Source organism: Streptopelia decaocto (assembly GCF_964273445.1).
Source record: "Streptopelia decaocto genome assembly, chromosome: 14".
NCBI classification, from domain to species: Eukaryota; Metazoa; Chordata; class Aves; order Columbiformes; family Columbidae; genus Streptopelia; species Streptopelia decaocto.
The window spans coordinates 4,228,581-4,247,356 of record NC_138669.1 but is presented as its reverse complement, the minus strand read 5'-3'; the positions used below and the strand labels follow the sequence as shown (position 1 = coordinate 4,247,356).

At 42.6% G+C, this 18,776-nt stretch overlaps 1 protein-coding gene across 2 annotated transcripts in view; it reads right to left on the bottom strand.

The window, feature by feature from the left end:
- TOP1 (DNA topoisomerase I) overlaps positions 1–18,776 on the bottom strand; it is a 64,530-nt gene that overhangs the window by 8,363 nt on the left and 37,391 nt on the right. For both annotated transcript variants that reach the window (XM_082065506.1, XM_082065507.1), the window contains 10 exons: positions 16,306–16,432; positions 15,891–15,949; positions 13,069–13,164; positions 11,736–11,811; positions 11,027–11,124; positions 6,595–6,710; positions 3,620–3,741; positions 2,799–2,921; positions 1,147–1,334; positions 384–528 (listed from right to left, as the gene is read on the bottom strand). In XM_082065506.1, coding sequence (XP_081921632.1) covers positions 384–528; positions 1,147–1,334; positions 2,799–2,921; positions 3,620–3,741; positions 6,595–6,710; positions 11,027–11,124; positions 11,736–11,811; positions 13,069–13,164; positions 15,891–15,949; positions 16,306–16,432 — 1,150 coding nt within the window. The remainder of the gene's footprint in view (positions 1–383; positions 529–1,146; positions 1,335–2,798; positions 2,922–3,619; positions 3,742–6,594; positions 6,711–11,026; positions 11,125–11,735; positions 11,812–13,068; positions 13,165–15,890; positions 15,950–16,305; positions 16,433–18,776) is intronic.

The window sequence follows — 18,776 nt, the reverse complement described above, 5'->3', positions numbered from 1 at the left end:
AAGCAATCCATGGTTAGAACTTCATTACACCATCAGGCAGGGGAAGTCAGGGCAAAAGCAGGTAAAATATCCACCAGAGCAAGCCTGTTCTTAGATAAATTGCTTCCTTTCAGGTTTACACAGAGTAAAGGATTCTTACTATGAATGACACAATGATGCTCTTCAACAGACATTTTCCAGATTTCATCTGCTCTCCTGTGCAGCAATTGTATTCTTTCATTTCAAGGGGAACAGAAGCACAGAAACCTTCCTATGTTTTTCAATCAGTGTAGCATGAAATAGAAAGACAGCTTTACTTCCCATCTCTCTCCCAGCCAACAGCTACATTTGCTTCTTAGAGACACGACCTGTAAGATATTTTTGTTTTTAAACTAGATCTTTACCTTGATTCTTGAGCTGGGGTTCAACATGATGTATTTGATAGAACCTTGGATGTTCTCAGTCCACGACACCAGCCAGGTAACCTTGTTATCATGCCTGACCTCCTTCCATTTGTGTCCTGGTGGAGGGGAAGGGATCTTGGAATCCCTGCAGAGAATCAGAAAACAGCAAATAAAAACTATTCAAAGAGACTTTCACAGCATCAAACTAGAGAAAGTACTGAATACTTCACACAAAGAAAGCACAGGGAAAGAAACTGAGGGAACTTAACTACCTATTTCCATACACAGGAAATCAAGTGAATAAAAGTGAGGAAAGATCAAACTGCTATCCATACACATCTGCAGAAGAATTATACTATAGGAGGGAACCCATATTGCTGGGACCAGCTTTGATTTGCAGACACTGCAATAGCGTGGACACTTAGCAGGACATGGCTGAAGATAAGCCAACCAAAGCTTAGCCTTCAACACCAAGGAAGACAAAGAGGAAAATCAATTTCTACCAATACTAGAAATAAAGGCTGTTTAAAGCAGGTGTAGGCCATAGGCATGAGGAAGAAAATATGTTGACAAGGTTCTACATAAAACACATAATAGCCTTGTTTGGTCTTTGCTTGTATGACTCTATTTTTTATCTATACAAAAATAAGATAAGCAGCATGTGTGTTTTCTGCGTGCTTGAATATGAATCTATACAGGATTTTTAAAAAGCAGCTATGCTATCTAGAAAGCAAAGTCAAAGTGTGAAGCATCTAGTGCTCACTTGCTGCAGTTAATGATGATGTCTTCTGGCATGATGCGTCTCTTCAACATGCCCATTTTGGGATGGTTTCCACGTCCTCGGAAGAGACCTGGAGGTTCAATCTTGAAGTTGGCAATCCTCTCCTTGTGGTTGTCCATCACGCAGTAACCATATTCCTTCAATAGTCGCTCATTCTCCTCTTTGATTTTCTAGAAAAAGCCAAAACCAAAGATGATATGGTACACCCAGCACCACACACATCTCTAAATGCCGAGACTTAAAGAATTTTTGTATTTGCACCAGACTAATACTGCAGACCCAACTCAAAACCCCATCACGACAAGTGATGTATCAACACACACAACAGCAGACTATGCAAAATAGCAGTCATAAAACACAACCAGCACAAACTAGAAAAACAGAAAGAATGCGTGAAAACTCTCTCAAAACTCGTATTTGAGAGAAACAGATTAAGGCTGGTGAAGACAGCTACAATTTTGCCACAGTAGAGGCATTTACCTCTATCCACACATCACAGCTACAAGGGCAGACCCAGCACAGTACCACTGCTTTATAGCCTATATTCAGTATTCGACATCCACTGGACTTTATGACTTTGACTGTTTATATATCAAAACCCAGAGTTCTGTGTTTGAACTCGGCATCAGAAAGAGGCAGAGGAATGTCTCCAGTCTGCCGCATGTCAAGCCTGTGTCGGCAAATGGTCTCATAACTAGAACACAGTCTCCTAAGTAAAAATGTGCTGAGATTTCACTGCATACTTCTGTGCTTGAACTCTAATTACATGGAAGGAAAAATAAAAACACTGCAGCTCAAAATAAAACGTCTGACCCACAGACAGCACTGGTGCGCCAGCTAAGAAACTAACAGAAAAAGGCACTTCTGCTCCATTGTACCAGCTGCCAGGGAAGGAGCTGAGAAGGGCTCACCCACATGTTCATCAAATGGAAACAGCACTATGACAGGGGTGTCTCTCTTTTGGGGGGACCCCTCTGACCCCAAAGGCCACACTTCCAGTCTACCAGGGCCCTCATTCAAAGGGCTACTCACTGTAGCATTGCAAAAGACCAACTGAGAGCTCAGGGCAAGCTTCCAGCTGCCATTGCAGTAAGTATCAATCATCTAAAAACTATTTAATTCTCTCCCCACAAGCCACTGTAGCCATGTTACTGGAAAATAAAGTTCATTTTTTATTCAGAAAATGGCATTACCCGGTATTTGAGATTTGTTCTCTCGTTTTATTCATTAGTGTCATTGCTGCATCCCTTCCACCATTCCCAATTTTGCCCTCCAAACCCAAGTAGCTTCTAAAATGAGACGCCATCCTTAACTGAGTATCCACTGCTTATTAATGGCCAGGGAACAAGGCTCCCATGGAGGCAGCACCTCTGATTCTCTTCATTACTTAAGCAGGTCAGGAGCCTTAGCCCTATCGATATCACCTCAAGTCAGGATGGAGATTCAGCTGTAAACAAAGTGCTCTGCCCTACTTGAGCTGCACAGTGAAGATTCCTATAGTTAACAAGAAAATAATTATTTGAAAACTAGTAAACACCGATTGAAAAGTGACAAGGCAGGCAGAGGAATGATTACACCAAGATATTTACAAGCCAACTAAGAATCAAGACTTCTCCCAGAATTCCCTCTGGTACCTGTTTTTCCTCCTTGGACATCTGTTTTCTAGCTTCTGTCTGAGCTTTGAAATACTGGCTCATGTGGGTGAAGTCACACTTGCTGAGGCTGGTGATAGTGCTCTTCTCTTCAGAGGTCATTTCCTTGCAGAAAGAAAGTAGCACTTTCAGTTTTCATACATAGTAAGTTTTCATGCACAGCGGAGCTTACCCTAGCCCAAGCAGTTTCAAAAGGAGTAACAGACCAGCCCTCCCAGTAAACACCAAGAATCCCCAAATTCTTGCACACTTTCACTCCAGATAAGCTCAAAGCATAAAGGACAAGCAGCAGAGTGTATGGAGGGCTGGCCCTCCAGTGCTCTGTGGCATCTCCCACATCTCCCCCACTGAACAGTGGCTGGAATGGTTGAGAGACAGGGAGTAAAACCCAGTAACCGAGTTAGGAAAACTGCATCAATTCATCTGAAGGCTTGATCTTATGGCAGGTAAGTTGGCTGAGGCAAAGTTTCGAGTTTTAGGTCTTTGGAAGAGGTTTCCTTCTAATATAAAGCTGGATCTTCAACAGGGCATGTCACAGTTAGATCAGCTACACCCCGTCATGCCATAATAGACAAATCTGGTTGGGGGAAAATCTGACTTTGTTGGTTTAGAAGGGTACTTATGTCACAGTCCTTGCTGGTGAAACTACAGGATAAACTGAGAACTTCACAGCTACCACGTGAGGCAGCTTTTCATTGCCTCAAGCTGACCTTCCTGTGCATGGGACAGCAGCCTCTTTCCATTGCCCAGTGCTGGGGGGACACGGGCCGTGCAGTCAGCGCAGCCCAGGACTATGTGCCTACCTTCCTCCAGTCTTTGAAGAAGTTTTTCCTGAAGATCTCCTTTGTAGTGTACTCATGGTCAAGCATTTTTGCAAAGAATGTGGCAACTTCTTCTGCTTTGGTGCTCAGCTTCATGACTTTACCTACAAAGAAAGGTTTTCTTTTTAAACAAAATGGTCAACAGGAACTGAAGCCAGAAAGAGGCCACAGTAACTACCTTAAAGGACACTATATTTATCACAGAAAAGTTTTTCTTAAAGATTTTACATAGTACAGCAAATTGGATGAGCAAAGGAAACAGAGCAGCACAGTTGCTTGACCTTCATCATAAACACTTTGAAAAAATGTTTCCTCCCAAATCCAAACATTAAAAAAAGCAACAGCAATCTGATGAGACGGGTCTGAGAGACGCGGGGCAGGAAGGGGAAAAGGCCTCCTGCAGGAAACCCTCCGTGGAGACCTCCCAGTGCTGTGTACGCTCCCGGGGAGACGCTGCTGTTTGAAGTGAAAAAGGCAAGGGATTTTATTAAATTTGATATTCCAGCACTCAGACATATGGGATATACAGTCTCTATTCCTCTTCTACCTACAGAGGGACTTTGGAACACCCCTTCTAGCCTTTAGCTATTTCTAGCCAGGAAGAGCACTTCCTATGTACACACCACAAACAGGCTGAAAGCGACGCCAAATATTTACCTTCCCTTCATTGCAGGGAAACGTGTCAGGATTGTGCTGATCGTTCCCTTTGCTGTGGGAACGCGCTCCTGCGTCTCCAAACCAGGCTCAAAAGCTACTCATTTTTAAGAAAGATTGAGCTTTCAGTGAACAGAGAGGTCACATTTCAGCTTGTCTGCACGACTGCAGTACAAAGAGAAACTGCTGCAAGGGAAGACTTTTAAACACAAGGGAAAAAAGCGGCTGCTGCAACATCGAAGCTGTGGATTCGAGATCTAACATTCCTATCGAGCGTCTTTTTGGTCCAGGCTGCATTCCTGATGACACGTGAGGTGTCAGCGATCCCCGTGACGGGTTTTGCATGCAGCTCACATCTCCAGCTAGTTGCAAGAAATATTTAAAGTCCCAATGGGGTGGCAGACAGTCAACACCTGTGGATTTTTAAACGACCATTTCACCGCACAAAAGTCAATACAAGAAACACTGCTGGTTTTTCTATGCTCTTGGAAAAAAAATACCACTCTTTTGATTTACTATGTGTTTTAAAAAGTTGCATCATCTCCAAAATTAAACCATGGGAGCCATTTTAAAAGCCTTAGGATCTATAAACCCTCGTAAAACAGGGCTTAGCAAAAGTTCCTCCCAACGATCTGAGAATATTCCACAATTAAATTAAACCAACAGTAACTCTGCCAATTTTTAAGCTGCAACCTAAAATACAGCATTTGTTTGCTTATAACAGGAAATGGGGGAAGGGAGAGACAGCGAGGGAAACGGTTTTTCCAGGCTGCAAGTCTCCCTTGCAAGAGCCTATCAAGGTAGTAACACCTTAGGGGGGCTAAAATGACTGATATTTTTCCCAAATTGCTGAAGGCTCAGTCACTTTTATCTAATCACTTTAGAATATGTTTCATTGGACTCCATTTCCTCTTTTTTACAAGGGTTTGAAAAGGCGCTCAGTGACAGGGCTGAAAAATAAAAACACATATTTCATCCAGAGCCGTGAATAGTATTTACCTGACTTAAAAACTGAAAACCAGAGAGCAACGAGGGGACAAAATGAACGTGAGAGACTGAAACGCAATTGTCACCATCTACACTACCATCTACCACCTGCTCTGCCCTGGTGAGACCGCATAGGGAATATTGTGTCCAGTTCTGGGTCACTCGGTGCCAGCAGGACAGGGAACTGCTGCAGAGAGTCCAGCGCAACCACCTGGATGCTGGAGGGAGTGGAGCATCTCCCGTGGGAGGAAAGGCTGAGGGAGCTGGGGCTCTGGAGCTGGACAAGAGGAGACTGAGGGGGGACTCATTCCCGGGGATCAATATGGATTGTATCTTCTTGAACCCTAAGAAGGAAGTTGTGGACATCCCTGATCGCTGTGGTACTCGCTTGGAGAAAGCCTTTAATAGAATGCAGTATGTTTATTTCACTACATTGTTGCTGAAAACGAATGCCATCTCTTTTCCAGTATTTAAAAACATTGTGTCATGTCACATGAAAACCGCACGTTGCTCCTGGAAGAGTTCCATGCACAGATGTCCCCTTCACCAAAAATTACATTTTCATCTATTCAAATGCCTCTCACTTAATTCAATCCTGGGTTAACTTGATCCTTCATTTAACAAGATCACAGAGCTAAACGGAAACACACGGATCATCGAGGCCCATCTCCAGCAGGCAGCACATCATATAATCCCTTCCACATGAGCCTCTAACAACCAGTCAGCCCAGTACATTAGAATCTCACATCAATTAGTTCTACCACACACACTGGTTAGTGAGTGGGACCACAACATTATCCCAGAGGGCTGTGTCCTGGAGGCCACGGTCATCCCATGCATTCCTACAAGATCCTCACCATCTGTACCAGAATTTGGTCCTCTTTTATTCTGCTCATACCACAAAATGATCATGAATTTCATCAAAGATGATGGAAGTTGCAGTTCATACGGTTAAAGAGAACAGAGCAAGCCTCATGAGTGATGAAGTAGCTACAATTACGTATTCTACTGGTTATACACTGCTGCTCTCAGACCTAAGACACTGTCATACTGTTAAGTAACCTGAGAGATTTACCACCATAACAGAGGAAGAACAAGTTCATCTCCGTGTCAACTCGGTGAGCAGAATTCAGCAGGCTGTTCTTGTACAGATCATTTCTTCAATTAGCCACCCAGGACAACTACAGCCGCCCTTCTTTCAAGCTAACCACTAGGACAAAACCACCTCCTTATCTCTTCAGTCCCCGGAAGAACATCACAATTCCCTGATAATGTTTAATTATCCTCCCAGCAAGTGGAAACACAGATTGACTCACCATCATAAAAAAACTTGACATTTTCAGGCAGAGGTTCATATGGTGGAGCAAACACAGGACCTTTGTGCTCTAGGAACTTCCATTTAATGCCTTCGGGGTAGCGCTCTTCTTCCCACCTTCAAGAGAGAAATATGAACCAATACAATTTTAAGCTGCTAATCTTCATTTTATTACTACGTGGGTATAAGAGTATGCTAAAGAAAAATCAGCAAGCAATGATTGCTTTGCCAGACACAGACCAAGTACAAATATTCAATGCACTGTCACCATTTATATTATTTTTTCCCCTTTTTTTTTAAAAAAAAACCAAACAAACAGAGCTATGTCCATGTCCACCTTTGGTCGTGGGTTATCTGATGACTCCGTAGTCCTCACCTCCCACTTGCTGCATTTTTCACAAAATCACACAGCTGAAAAAGCTTAGAACTTAAGAAAATGAAGAATTCAGTCTTGTAAAGCAGCTAGGCTCCTGCCAAATTAGAGCCAGCTGGGATCTACAATACCATCAGGTCCAGCATGCCTGCTCAGCAAAGCCAAACAATTGTAGTATATTATGCAGCTGCTTTCAGATGTGGACAAGTATGCCATTAAGGGCAGAGATAAAGAAACAGATGTTCATTTACGACCTAAATGAGAACAAACCTGCTTGGATGAGAAAGAATGAAACCTGCTCGGTTGTTTTAAATCCATTCCAATTCTTTGGGTACGAGAAGCATGCTTGAATAAAAAGTAGCACAGGAAAATTGCAAACTCGCCTTAAAGCACCTCTATAAAAACGTTTTGCAAATGATGCATTAGGTGTCACAACACAGCAAGGCAGGCGCCACCAAGGCCACATTCCAACTGAACAAACTCCCAGGGTCAGCAATTCATCTACAGGGAAAAGGGTCCCGCCCAGTGTCCCCACACCCCGTTCCCAGCACCCTGTGCCCAAACCCTGATTCCACGCTCCTTCCCTCTACACTTCTTCCATGACCACCAGAACATCGCTGCTACACGCTGCTGGCACAGCGATCCCTGCTGAGAAAGGCTGTTTTACCTTAGAGATTAATCAACTGCAAGACCATTAACTTGTCACAGCGCTCAGCCTTGAATTGCCCAGACAACTTGGCTGAGCAGCCGTGACAATTAAAAACCAAAAGTTTAAGCTTCCCTCTGGTGTCAGCCCTCTAGAGTCGTCCCATTCGTCCCATTCTGGGTGCAACAGCAGCTGAGAAAAGACATGTATATACCGCACGGATCTTGGGAATTGTGATGCAAAACACAGATCACTTCACCCCTAATAACAGGGTCACTGTACAGAAGATACGTACTGTATAGAGACAAAAAGGCCTTCTGCTTGAAGGCACTCAAAACGCGTCACTGGTGCCTGTACATCAGTCATTTACGAACAGCAACTGTATGGGACAGGGGGTTTCCACCGTCTTTGGCCACAGCACCAGACCTGATGTTTTCTCATGAGCAGCACAGCAGCATCTTTTACCAGCAACGCGCACAATCCCAGCTGCCTGTACAAACCCTACATGTCCAACTTCAGTCCCTGGCTGGGAAGAAGCTTGAGTAAACTATGTTGATATAAGAAACTAATATTGACATTTGAAGTCTAGATCCCAAATATTTACATTCCTAATGATTGTTTTTTAAATTAATTAGAAGCTAGAAATCTAAATGTTTTGCTCCTTCCAGCAAAATAAATTTAAATCATTCGCTTCTCCTCCTAGCCAGCAAAACATCATCCTCTCTGACAATGAGTATTTTTATTCTGTTAAGAAAAAATCAGGGGCTCATTCACAGTAGCTACTACTTACAGGACAGGCTTGTCATTCTTGTTTCTCATCTGTGGCTTTTTAAGATTTATCACTCTGGTCTTTACTTAACGATAAATTCTGGTTTCCTACCCATTCCTGTTCTTTTACAACAGAAGCATGGAGAAAAGTAGCAGTTTAAAGAGCTAGCTGAAGCATGTTGTGCCTTTGGGGAGGGCTACCCATCCATGGGATGGTTTCTAAGCCCAAAGCCACCAGAAAGTTTGCCACAAAAAGATCACAAACCACTGCCAATCCCATCTCCACCTTTCTAAACCTCGTATATAAGCATTAAGACAAAAGGTGAAAGCGAGCCTCCTGAGGTTTGCTGATTTTTCATCCTCCTTTGGTTTTAAACAAGAAAAGCTCCACAGCAACACTGCCCAAGGTACCTCCTGGCAATAAAGCAACGTGCTGCAAATGTTTTTGTGGGAGCAAGGAGAACGTTGTCTATCAGGAAAGCTGCCTTACTGATTTCAGCAGAAATTGTGCTCATCAGTTTTACAGGTTCCTCGATTAAATCTCATATTAAACCTGTCTAAGAACGCCAGGGTGGCTCATGAAGGAGATGTGGTGTTTGGTTTTTTTCAAGTGCAATGAAAGTAGAGAAGAGCCTTAGGAAAAAATGAGAATATACCCCAGGGATATGTTATTTTAAAGAAATGAACTTGTTATAACACCAGGTGGGAGGAGTGCTCACAAGGTACAACTCTGGATCACATATTCCTCACCCCCTGACAGGCTGTGAAAATGACCTCTAAAAGAGCTCCACAGGGTGATGAACGAGGCCAATGCCTTGGGAAAGCCTAACATCAAGTATTCACATAAGTGAGGATGAAAATGCTCAAGGCAGCAAGCACTCGAGGAAGCAGCCAAAAAAAGACATCAGACGTTCAGAAAATTGACTCAGATGGAACACAAAATGCCCTTAAGAGACACAAGTGAAGTGCAGCTGAAACCCTGTCCAGCACAGGCTACACAAAGCTGCAGATGGACAGCAGGAACAGCAGCAGAAGGATGCAGATAACTACTGCTAAATCCTGCAAAACACGCTTTCCAAGGCAGTTTTCCTCTGCAGTGAGCACAAATTGCAGAGGTTAACGCAGCTACCTGGGACTGAGCTGCCAGGGTAGGTGAGGGAAGAACAGAACGGCGTTCCAGTGAGGGTTGGCTGTTGAAGGGTCCGGACTACGAGAAAAGGGAGCTGTGATAACGGAACATTAAGTCGGGCAGAACCAGCAAGGGCAGCTGAGACAAAGCCAAAATGACAACAGTTAAGACTTCAAGAGACCTTCTGTAGCTTCCTATTGCTTCATGTCCCTCTAGTCTGTTAATGTCAAAGCACATTAAAAATGTGTTGTCAAAGGGATCGAGGAACAAGTGGATTGCTTGGAGAGAAAAAAAAACCAACACAACATTTAACACAACATTGATGTTCTGAGGAGGCTGTGACAATCAAAGAGAAATATGCAAAGACTATAAATATTACAGAAGAATTTTTCTCTTTAAAGGTGAATCAATAAGAGTGACAATAAAGGGGTAAAGACTGAACCTGAAAGGACTGAAGATCGCAAAGGTATTCCCCAACACTACAGATCTATTACAAACAGCCAAATGATCTCAGAAAAGAGAAGGGTCATAGAAACATCACCCCCAAAAGGTCATAAAAATACATGATAACAGATTACAAGAGTGCAGAAAACACACATGCTTTTGAAAACCACATATGCAATAAACCAAGGGAAGTACTAAAGCTCCAACTTCAAAACACACAAGGAACAGCTCCTCAAATCCAGCAATAACAGCTTAAATTACTGTGGATAGTTAAAACAAAATCCAGTAGATTTCTCACACAGAGCACTACTGCCACAGCACAGGTCTGTCCTCCAAACAAATCAGAGTTCAGATTTATTCACAAACGGTTCTAAAGAAAATTTAAGAATGAGTGAAAGAACAACATTAGCTGCTCAGCGATGATACTTCAGGATCCTGAGCAAGACAGAAAGTGCTTTCCATTCAAAAGTTATTTTCAAAATTCATTTTCCAAACAGCCCAAGCTTAACTGGTCCCTTCACCAACTTCCATTTTTGTGCCAGAGGCAGGAGCAGTTCTGAGAGGCTCACAGTTGACACCCAGACAGAATAAAAAGGTGGACACCCACTCATGTTATACTCTGTATATAATACAGGTAAGGTCTTCTAGAACACCAGTTAATACATCTGCACATATTTATATATTCCTGACAATAACCCCGAGCCTACAACTTTTCATATTGCTCTGAGGAGTGTTAGCAAGAAGCAGGTGCTGGGCCTAAGAATATTTGTATCTACTCATTATAGGTAGGTTCTGCATTCTACAGATAGGAAAAAAAAAAACCTAAAAACACCACCACAAAAATCTTATTTCTTGTTTTAGGTATACCAAAAGAGGTATTTCACTTCTACTTCAGAGGATGAACATAGTGAGTGAGATATTTATTTAGAGCTTACCAGAACATAAGCCAATTATTCAGAACAAATCCTCATGAATCAACAAAACACAAAGGCAGATGTGCTCACTCAGTCAGCATGGGAGGTAACAGGGAAAGTCCAGGTGTAGAGCAGACTACACTATTGCTAGACAGTTACCATTTCCATTTTTGCTCCTCTTCTTTTTTCGGCTTCTTTCTCTTGTCCGCTTCAGGGACTTTCTTGTCTTTGCTCTTAGCTTTCTTTGCTTTGCTGTCCTGCAAGATGAGTAAGAACCTGCTAGAACAAGCTACTGTATTTCCCTCCTCCCTGACAAGATGTTTTAAAACTGGGGTATGTAAGTTTGACCACAAACAACTGAATTATTGTGGCCTCATTACATAAATGTACTTTTACCACAGCGAGGTGGCTTCTGAGAACATACTGGTTAATTCTCACTATAGAGACACTAATTCGAGGGAAGAAATAATCATGTTGCCAGGAGGTGCTTGCAACACGTTCCTCACAAGGGTATCTTTGCTAGATGTGTAGTTCATTAGTCTCAAATTATGCCTAAACTCTCTTTGCCAAGTCCCTCTCCAAAGAAATTTCCACCCTGGGCTCCATCTAAAAGCTTTAAGTGTCTTTCTCGCAGCTTATCTTGGTTTCATCTTCTCTGCTTCTGAACATCATCCGTGCAATTATCAATTGTACTAGTTATTAAGTTATTAGTTACTAAGGCTCCTCTACAAACTACATGCAGCTTTGCCCCAGACTGGCCCCTGCCTCCTTCCCCTTGAATCAAATTCCTCTTGCTCGACATAATTCAACACTAAGGGGTCAGCCTTGCTTTTCTTCATCATAGAAATAAACTCCTCTTTCACATTACCTCCTCTTCCTCTTGTTTCCTTTTCTTTGCTTTCTTGATGTCTTCTGTTTTGATTTTCTTGGGTTTGTACTCAGCACTGTAAGAACAAAAAGCCCAGTTGACGAAAACTGTCGATTTCCCAGTACAAAAGATAAAGAAGTCATACATATACAAAGTCTGTGTGCACAAATTCACGATATTTCTGGCATGCTTAATTTCTAAAGAATATCATTTTATGCCCTGCTCTCTCAGAAGACTGAATAATCCCCACCCAGCAACACATCCTACAAAACCCCAACCTCCATCAGCTGTTACTGCAAATGCCTCTCCACAAGTTTCACACTGCTGAAGCAAAAATCTTCCTTGGTGAAGAATTGATTCAAAAACATTAGTAGCCACCCAGTGACTACACGGGATTGGATAAAAGCAAAAGCTTAGTGGCATGTTCTACCCCCACCTCCTTTTCCAGCCATCACTTTGGGATCTGCCCACAAGGCTCACTTCTTGTATCCCCCACTGCTTCAAACAATAGCAAAATTGACTTCTGGCAAATTCTTAATCTTTCCATTGCAGACATGAGAGGGAAGGTCACAAAAACTTAACAGAAGGCAGCAAATGATTACACAAAAATGTCACACCCATCACACTTGGAAACAGAGAAATACCACAGAGGGACAGAATGGCACGATGGTTAAACCCTTCCAACCCCTTAAGTCCAGGCTGCCCAAGGGCCACACTATCTAAAGAGATGGATGCACAGGGATGGTGATAGATCACAGTGTGATGTAACTGGGCTTTTATTTTACTGGGTATATATCAGGCAAACATCATGTGTATTTTTCTTTTGATTTAGAGACAAAAATCCTCAGCATAACCCAGGACATATTTAGACTGTAGGCGAATCACGGCAAGCAGTGCAGGCAAACCTCCCCCCACCCCAAACAGGCTGACGATGCATTTTCTTCCTCCTGTGCAGTCATTTCCTCACTCCACAGAAACCGCTGCAGCCACCTTGCTAGCATTAATTTGCCCAGGTTTATGTTTTACAGTTTTAATCAGTGTCTTTTCTCTACCTTCCTTTTTTTTTTTTCCATTTTTTTTTCTATTTTCTTTTTTAAAAAATAATTTACTAGCACTGCAACATTGCACAGCACCATAATGATATTATAAATAATGGTATTTTGCCTTTGCTCAGCTCAGAGAACTGGTAACAGGATAACGGGTCTGGTTGTGGACCCTGGTCACCCAACTGAACAAGGATGTGCTGACAGCCTCAAATCCCACCTGCTCTCTCAATGTTACCTTCTTAAAACTAAAGACAAACAGCCAAGTCACCAGCAGCCGTAACACTTACTCATCATCTTCCCGAGGTCTCTTCAGGGGCTTGGAGTCCTCTTTAGGAGACATATAAAACCCATCATCATCTGGTTCATCTTTAATACGGGGTGGACTATAAAAAGAAGCAAAGAAAGGTGGTTCTAAATTCAAAGTAGTTTATTGGAAACAAGCAATAACTCCGTTTTAAGAAATAATCGTCTGAAAAATGGGCATGTCTTCCAGTCCTGGAACGTGTTGTCATCTTAAGACCCCAAAGACCTGAGGTGTGTCATTCTGAGTATCCACAAGGCAACATAAGGGGAGAGTCTTTCAGCATCTACGTATTTGCCATTTCTCAACTCAAACAACATCAATTGCTCAGATTTCATTGTGTTTCTTTGAGGTTTTGAGTAAAAACAACTGTATCTTCCAGTACTTTCAAATATACTTAAAAAGAAACAGAAATGCATGTGTGCAGTCAAATAAAGGATATTGTTTAGTTTCAACTCCATATCCTTGAGAAAGAAAAGGATTCTCAATTAAACAAAGATTTGAAAGCTGTTCCACTGAATCTTTTGCCAAGTAAATATCGAGGCGTGTGAAACCAGAAAAGGAAACACAGATTTGGCAAAGTTAAACTGATCAGTCTCTCTTCACTACCCAAACTGCAAGAAGCAAATAATCCTGTCCCTTTCAATAGACCACAAATATTAAATTAGGCTCAATCTTTTCAGCCATAATGTCCCAAGACACCAGTAATAAGAGAAGAAATTTGAGTGTGAGTGCAAGAGAGAATATTCCTTTAAACAAACTCATCATTTCTGGATTTCACTTCTCTTAATAAAGAAAAAGATGTCTCAAAGAGTCCAAAATTACATTTTGAGGCACTAAGCGCTGCTTCGTTTAGGTAGAAAAAGTACCAGTGTCATCTTGGGCTTTCCTATTCATATTCAATCAGCAGTTTTTATATCGAATTGACTCCGTTTCCAAGTCAACACGTGGATTTTGCAATTGGCTGGAGAGGGAGGAAAAAAAAGCAGCATTCTGCTTTGTAGATCACAGTCAGCAAGAGACATTCTGGAGTCTTATTTTAGCTGGTGATGTGTTTCTGAAGCAGAAGGAGGCAGTTTGCTCTCTCACAGCTGTAAAGCCACTGCAGCATTGGCAGACGCAACTGGGGAGAAACAGAAACGCGCTGCTGCAAGAGGCCATTTCTGTGCCATCGCCTGAGATTAACTGAGACACAAGTCTGAAGCATGTAGACAGTTGCAAAACATCTATGGAAAAAGAGGTACTTGTCCCATTTAATTTATTCTCCCTTCCAGGCAGAAATGTAGACCTACTGCTTTTTAAGCTGCTAGGAATTTTATCTAGTCTATTTTAACACTGAAATATTTTGCAACATTTCGTAATCGTGGGAAATGAAGTGCGATTATATGAAAAGAAAGGAGCTGTATGACCAAGCTGAACCTTGACTTGTATTGTTCCCAAGACTGTAACACTGCTCATCCTACCAAGTCTTAAGGAAGAAAATCAAAACCATCTGAGCGAGGACATTTTTCTCTGGTGAATTTGTAAAAGAACATTTCAGCAGGAAATAAAAGAAATATTTCTTCACTCTTAGCCAGCTTTTGGCCCTGAAGAAAGCACAACTGTGGTGGCTCCTCCAGGCTTTCCTCAAACACACACACCAAAATGCTCTTGGACATAAGGAGGACCCAGGGACCTAGAGAGGACCCAGTTACCTTGATATGAGAACACCCAATGTCCCTGGCGAGATGAACACATGCATGTGATTCTGCTGAATAGTACTGCCTAGAAAGAGTTATCATATATTAACTGTCACCTACAACATGAAACACCTAACGTCATGGCTTTCTATTTCCAGAGCATCCCCAGAAGGGCCTGGAGAGGGCGCCTCTCCCCTGTGCCAAGCACAACTACTTCGTTTGCATTTTTAAATAGGAGCAAAGAATAACTAACAGGCATGGACTAGACAGGTGTCTTCTTCCAGTCTCTCTGCATCCACAGAACATGGTGAGACCCGAAGGATTTTGTGTGTGTGTGGTGGGTTTTTTTGTGGTTTTTTTTTTTTAGGTCCCCCCAAAGTGGATTCATAAAACTGGACACAACTGAAAGCTCTTCTTGACTAACAGATCTGAACACACCACAGACCTCTAATAAGTCAGTGGACCAGACTGACCACACCTTAAAAATAACCAACGTCTAGATTTAAACAGGTGACAAGAGATCTTAGTCGACTATTAAGAAAAGGTACTCTTCTATCAATTGCTCACTTCAGGGTTTTAATAAAACTACTTAGTGACGACTGATACAACACTTAAGTCCAGAAGGCTCTATTATTGTCAGGAATTTAGTAGAGTAGGACATCTAGGCATTTTCTGAAGGTACTTCTGATTTTATACAAGCATCCTCCTTACTCATCACTCCTACGCAAAGCTTTAGGCTGGATCACCCACAGAAGGGATACTCGGAGTTAATCTGGACTCTCTTTAGGCTGTGCCTGTGGCGTTCAGGTACCCATTTTACAACAGAGGTCCTTCCAGTTCCAAATACCAATGTTTCCACAGTTCCATCTGTCCTCAGCAGAATCCAACTATTTAACACTCGGACAAACCCAGCATGTGCAGGCAGATACCAGGTATTCAACAGCTCCCATCTCCAGTTACTAGGCAAGTAGATCCATTACCAATAAACGTAATTGAGAAGAATATATTGTCTGAAGGGGTCAAAAGTGTTGCAATTTCTTCCCCAAGACCAAGTGAGAGGAGTCAAACACCAAGCACCTAAGAAAAGTCAAATTGCTGCTTCTTTCAGATCATTGACCTGACTGCTTACCTGGAGAAACCATTTTCCTTTTCCTTCTTTATTTTCATATCACCAGAAGATGCTTTCATCTGAAAAATATAAAAAAGTAGGAGCTGATTAGCAGTGCCCAGAACACCTTTTATTTGTCCAACATGCAACACTTGTGGAAGGAACCAAAGGGCACTGTGACTATGTTGTCCCCTGTAGTCCTTCGTGACCTACATGGCACACCAAAAAGGCAACATTTTCTGTAAGTGCACATAAAACCCTTACAAGTCTATATCTAGCACTCCACAAACCAAGTCTCTGGGTCAGCATTGGGGTAATTCTCTCCAATTTGATAAAAACTTGGAAGCATAAGGCACATCTAACCCACTGGGTTTGTACCATTCAGTACAGTATAAACCAGAACCATCCTCTTGTCTCTCCCAGAGAATACACCTACCTTCTCTTCCTTTCTCTTCTCCTTGTCTTTATCTTTGTGTTTGTCTTTGTGTTTCTCTGAGCTGCCATCTTTGTGTTTGGTTTTCTCCTTGTCTTTGTGTTTCTTTTCCGAGGAATCTTTGTGCTCACTGCAAGATAAAAAAGTACGTTGGCAAAGGGGAACACCAAGAGATTTGACTGATACAGGCAACTTCCAGCAGTAAAGAGTAACAGGCTTTGATGATTACAAACCCTACAAAATAAGGAATCACCTTAATGGGAAGATCCAGCAGAGTCTCCTGTCGCACATCACCCATTCTCCTCGGGAGGAAGAGGAACAGGAGGGGAACACACCACAAAACCACAGCCGCCAAGCGCTCCACTTCAGAAAAACCCCCATCAGCCTGGATTGCTGAGAAAATCCACAGCTGCTACACTTAAAGCTCAACATGTTAGGCTGAACTCCCACTGTCTCTGCTTTTTTTCTTTTTCCTAGTCCATGTAAACAGTCACTGGCGTGGAGCCGCCAGTCCCATCAATGCCCATGTCACCTTTTGCTCAGACAACACTTCACCTCTGGAACTTCAAGAGGAAACCGCTGATCTCTATTATTCCTAAACAGATGGGAAAATCAGGGCAAACAGGATATGCGATGTCCTCGTGTTTATGCAAAGAGAAGAGGCAGGAATAAGGCGGCAGTCGGAGCTGCTCCATGGGCCGTGCTGCACCACCGGCCAGCCCGGCGCTGCCCGGCTCAGCCAACCCCGCACCGGAACTCACCAAAGGTGTTTCCAAGTGAGAACCTGGTCTGCCACTACAGATAACAGCACTGAGAGTTTAGTACCCAAAATTCTTTAGTCAGAACAGTGGAAAAAACATCCGCAAGAAGAAAATCAACCTGTTTCTATTCTGATTTCTGAGATATTGGCGTAAATTGGGATTACATCTTCAAGCTTTCCTTATCAACCAGAGAAACACACATGGCTGTTCTCAAATGAAAATGAGTTTTCTCTTTGAATGACTTGACTTTTGGAGCCAGAGAGTGAGAAAACACTCTCAGGATACTCACGACAGAATCTGCAAGAAGTGGCTACAGGAATTAGCAGTGCTGTTGTGGAAAGCCAAGGAGCGAACCTGTCAATTCAACAGGCCTTCAGTACACATTTGTGTGTTGTATGGGCTCCCAGAAGTCACCCTGGGCTTAGGGAAGCCAAAGGCACAGTGGGAATGGGGCTCTTTTCTGCCTTCTCATGTTGGCAGTTCATGCTCCTCCTTCCTCCGCACTCGACTCCCACCACACTGCTCTCCAGGACACACTCTGCATCTCCTAGGACTACACAATATAATGCAAAGCTTTATTAGAAGTAAGTAACTTCCTTATTTCAAAGCTCAAGTACAAGCCCAAACTGATCTGGTGGAACACAGCCCTGAAACACAGCAAGCCTGGAACGCCAGGTAAGAGCGTGATTTTTGAAAATGATACATGCTTCGAATAATCTTTCTATCATAAAAAAGAGACTGCAAAAGGGCTGGACCACAGCCACAAATATGCTAACCCACAGCCAGCCATAGAACTGCGGAGTAAAGTCCAACGCAGAGAGTTTCAGAGCCTCATGTAACACTAGTACGAGTGGACCTGAACCCGCAAAAGGTCTGAATTATTTAAGCTCAGAGTAGCACACACTCCGATAAATACACACCGGCTTTACAAGGCCAAGCAGCTGAAGCATGAAAATCTATCTCTGAAGGAAATCAGTATATTCACATACTGTGCCGCATTAAAGGAGATCAGTAGGAAGATAAATCAGTTTCATTTTCACTCTCTACCAACCTCTTTATACCACCTATAAAACTCTAAGGGAGTATCTAAATATTAAAGGGCAACTGGCACTCTAGAAATTCTTGTAGATAAGACACACAGCACCACATGTTGCCTGTGAGTGAAGATTCAACAACTGCAGACTATTCTTACCCAGCAGACTGTGTTATGGACGCTGTGTGATCAGGACACGCAAGAACATACAGAACATCCTGACACTGGATCTCGGGAATCCACCACGCGCCTGCCGCTCTTGCTCAGATCTGACAGGTCCGCTTCCGTTCCCTGTTTATTCATCAGTACCACAGTCTCAAGACACCCATTTCATTTGCCTTTAGGCAAACCCCACATGTTATTAATAATTTTTAGACTAAAGGAGGTTTGGAAATTCTGACTTGATATCTTGTACTGTTATCTGTACCTCATGTACCTCATTCACCAAAGATATATCATCTACAGGAAAAACCGTAACAAACAAACATGCAAGGCTTAGGCTCATTTTGCTCTCTGCAAGCCTGCTTTTGTCTGTTTTCTGACTTCTTCGTGTTCTTATTTGGTATTTAAATCCTACCTGAAATACCTCAGATAACAACTGGTGTCTTCAAAGCACGGTACACACTGCAAACGATGGAGTTAGCTCAATAAGGTAAAGGTCAAATCAGTGTCTGTTCCTT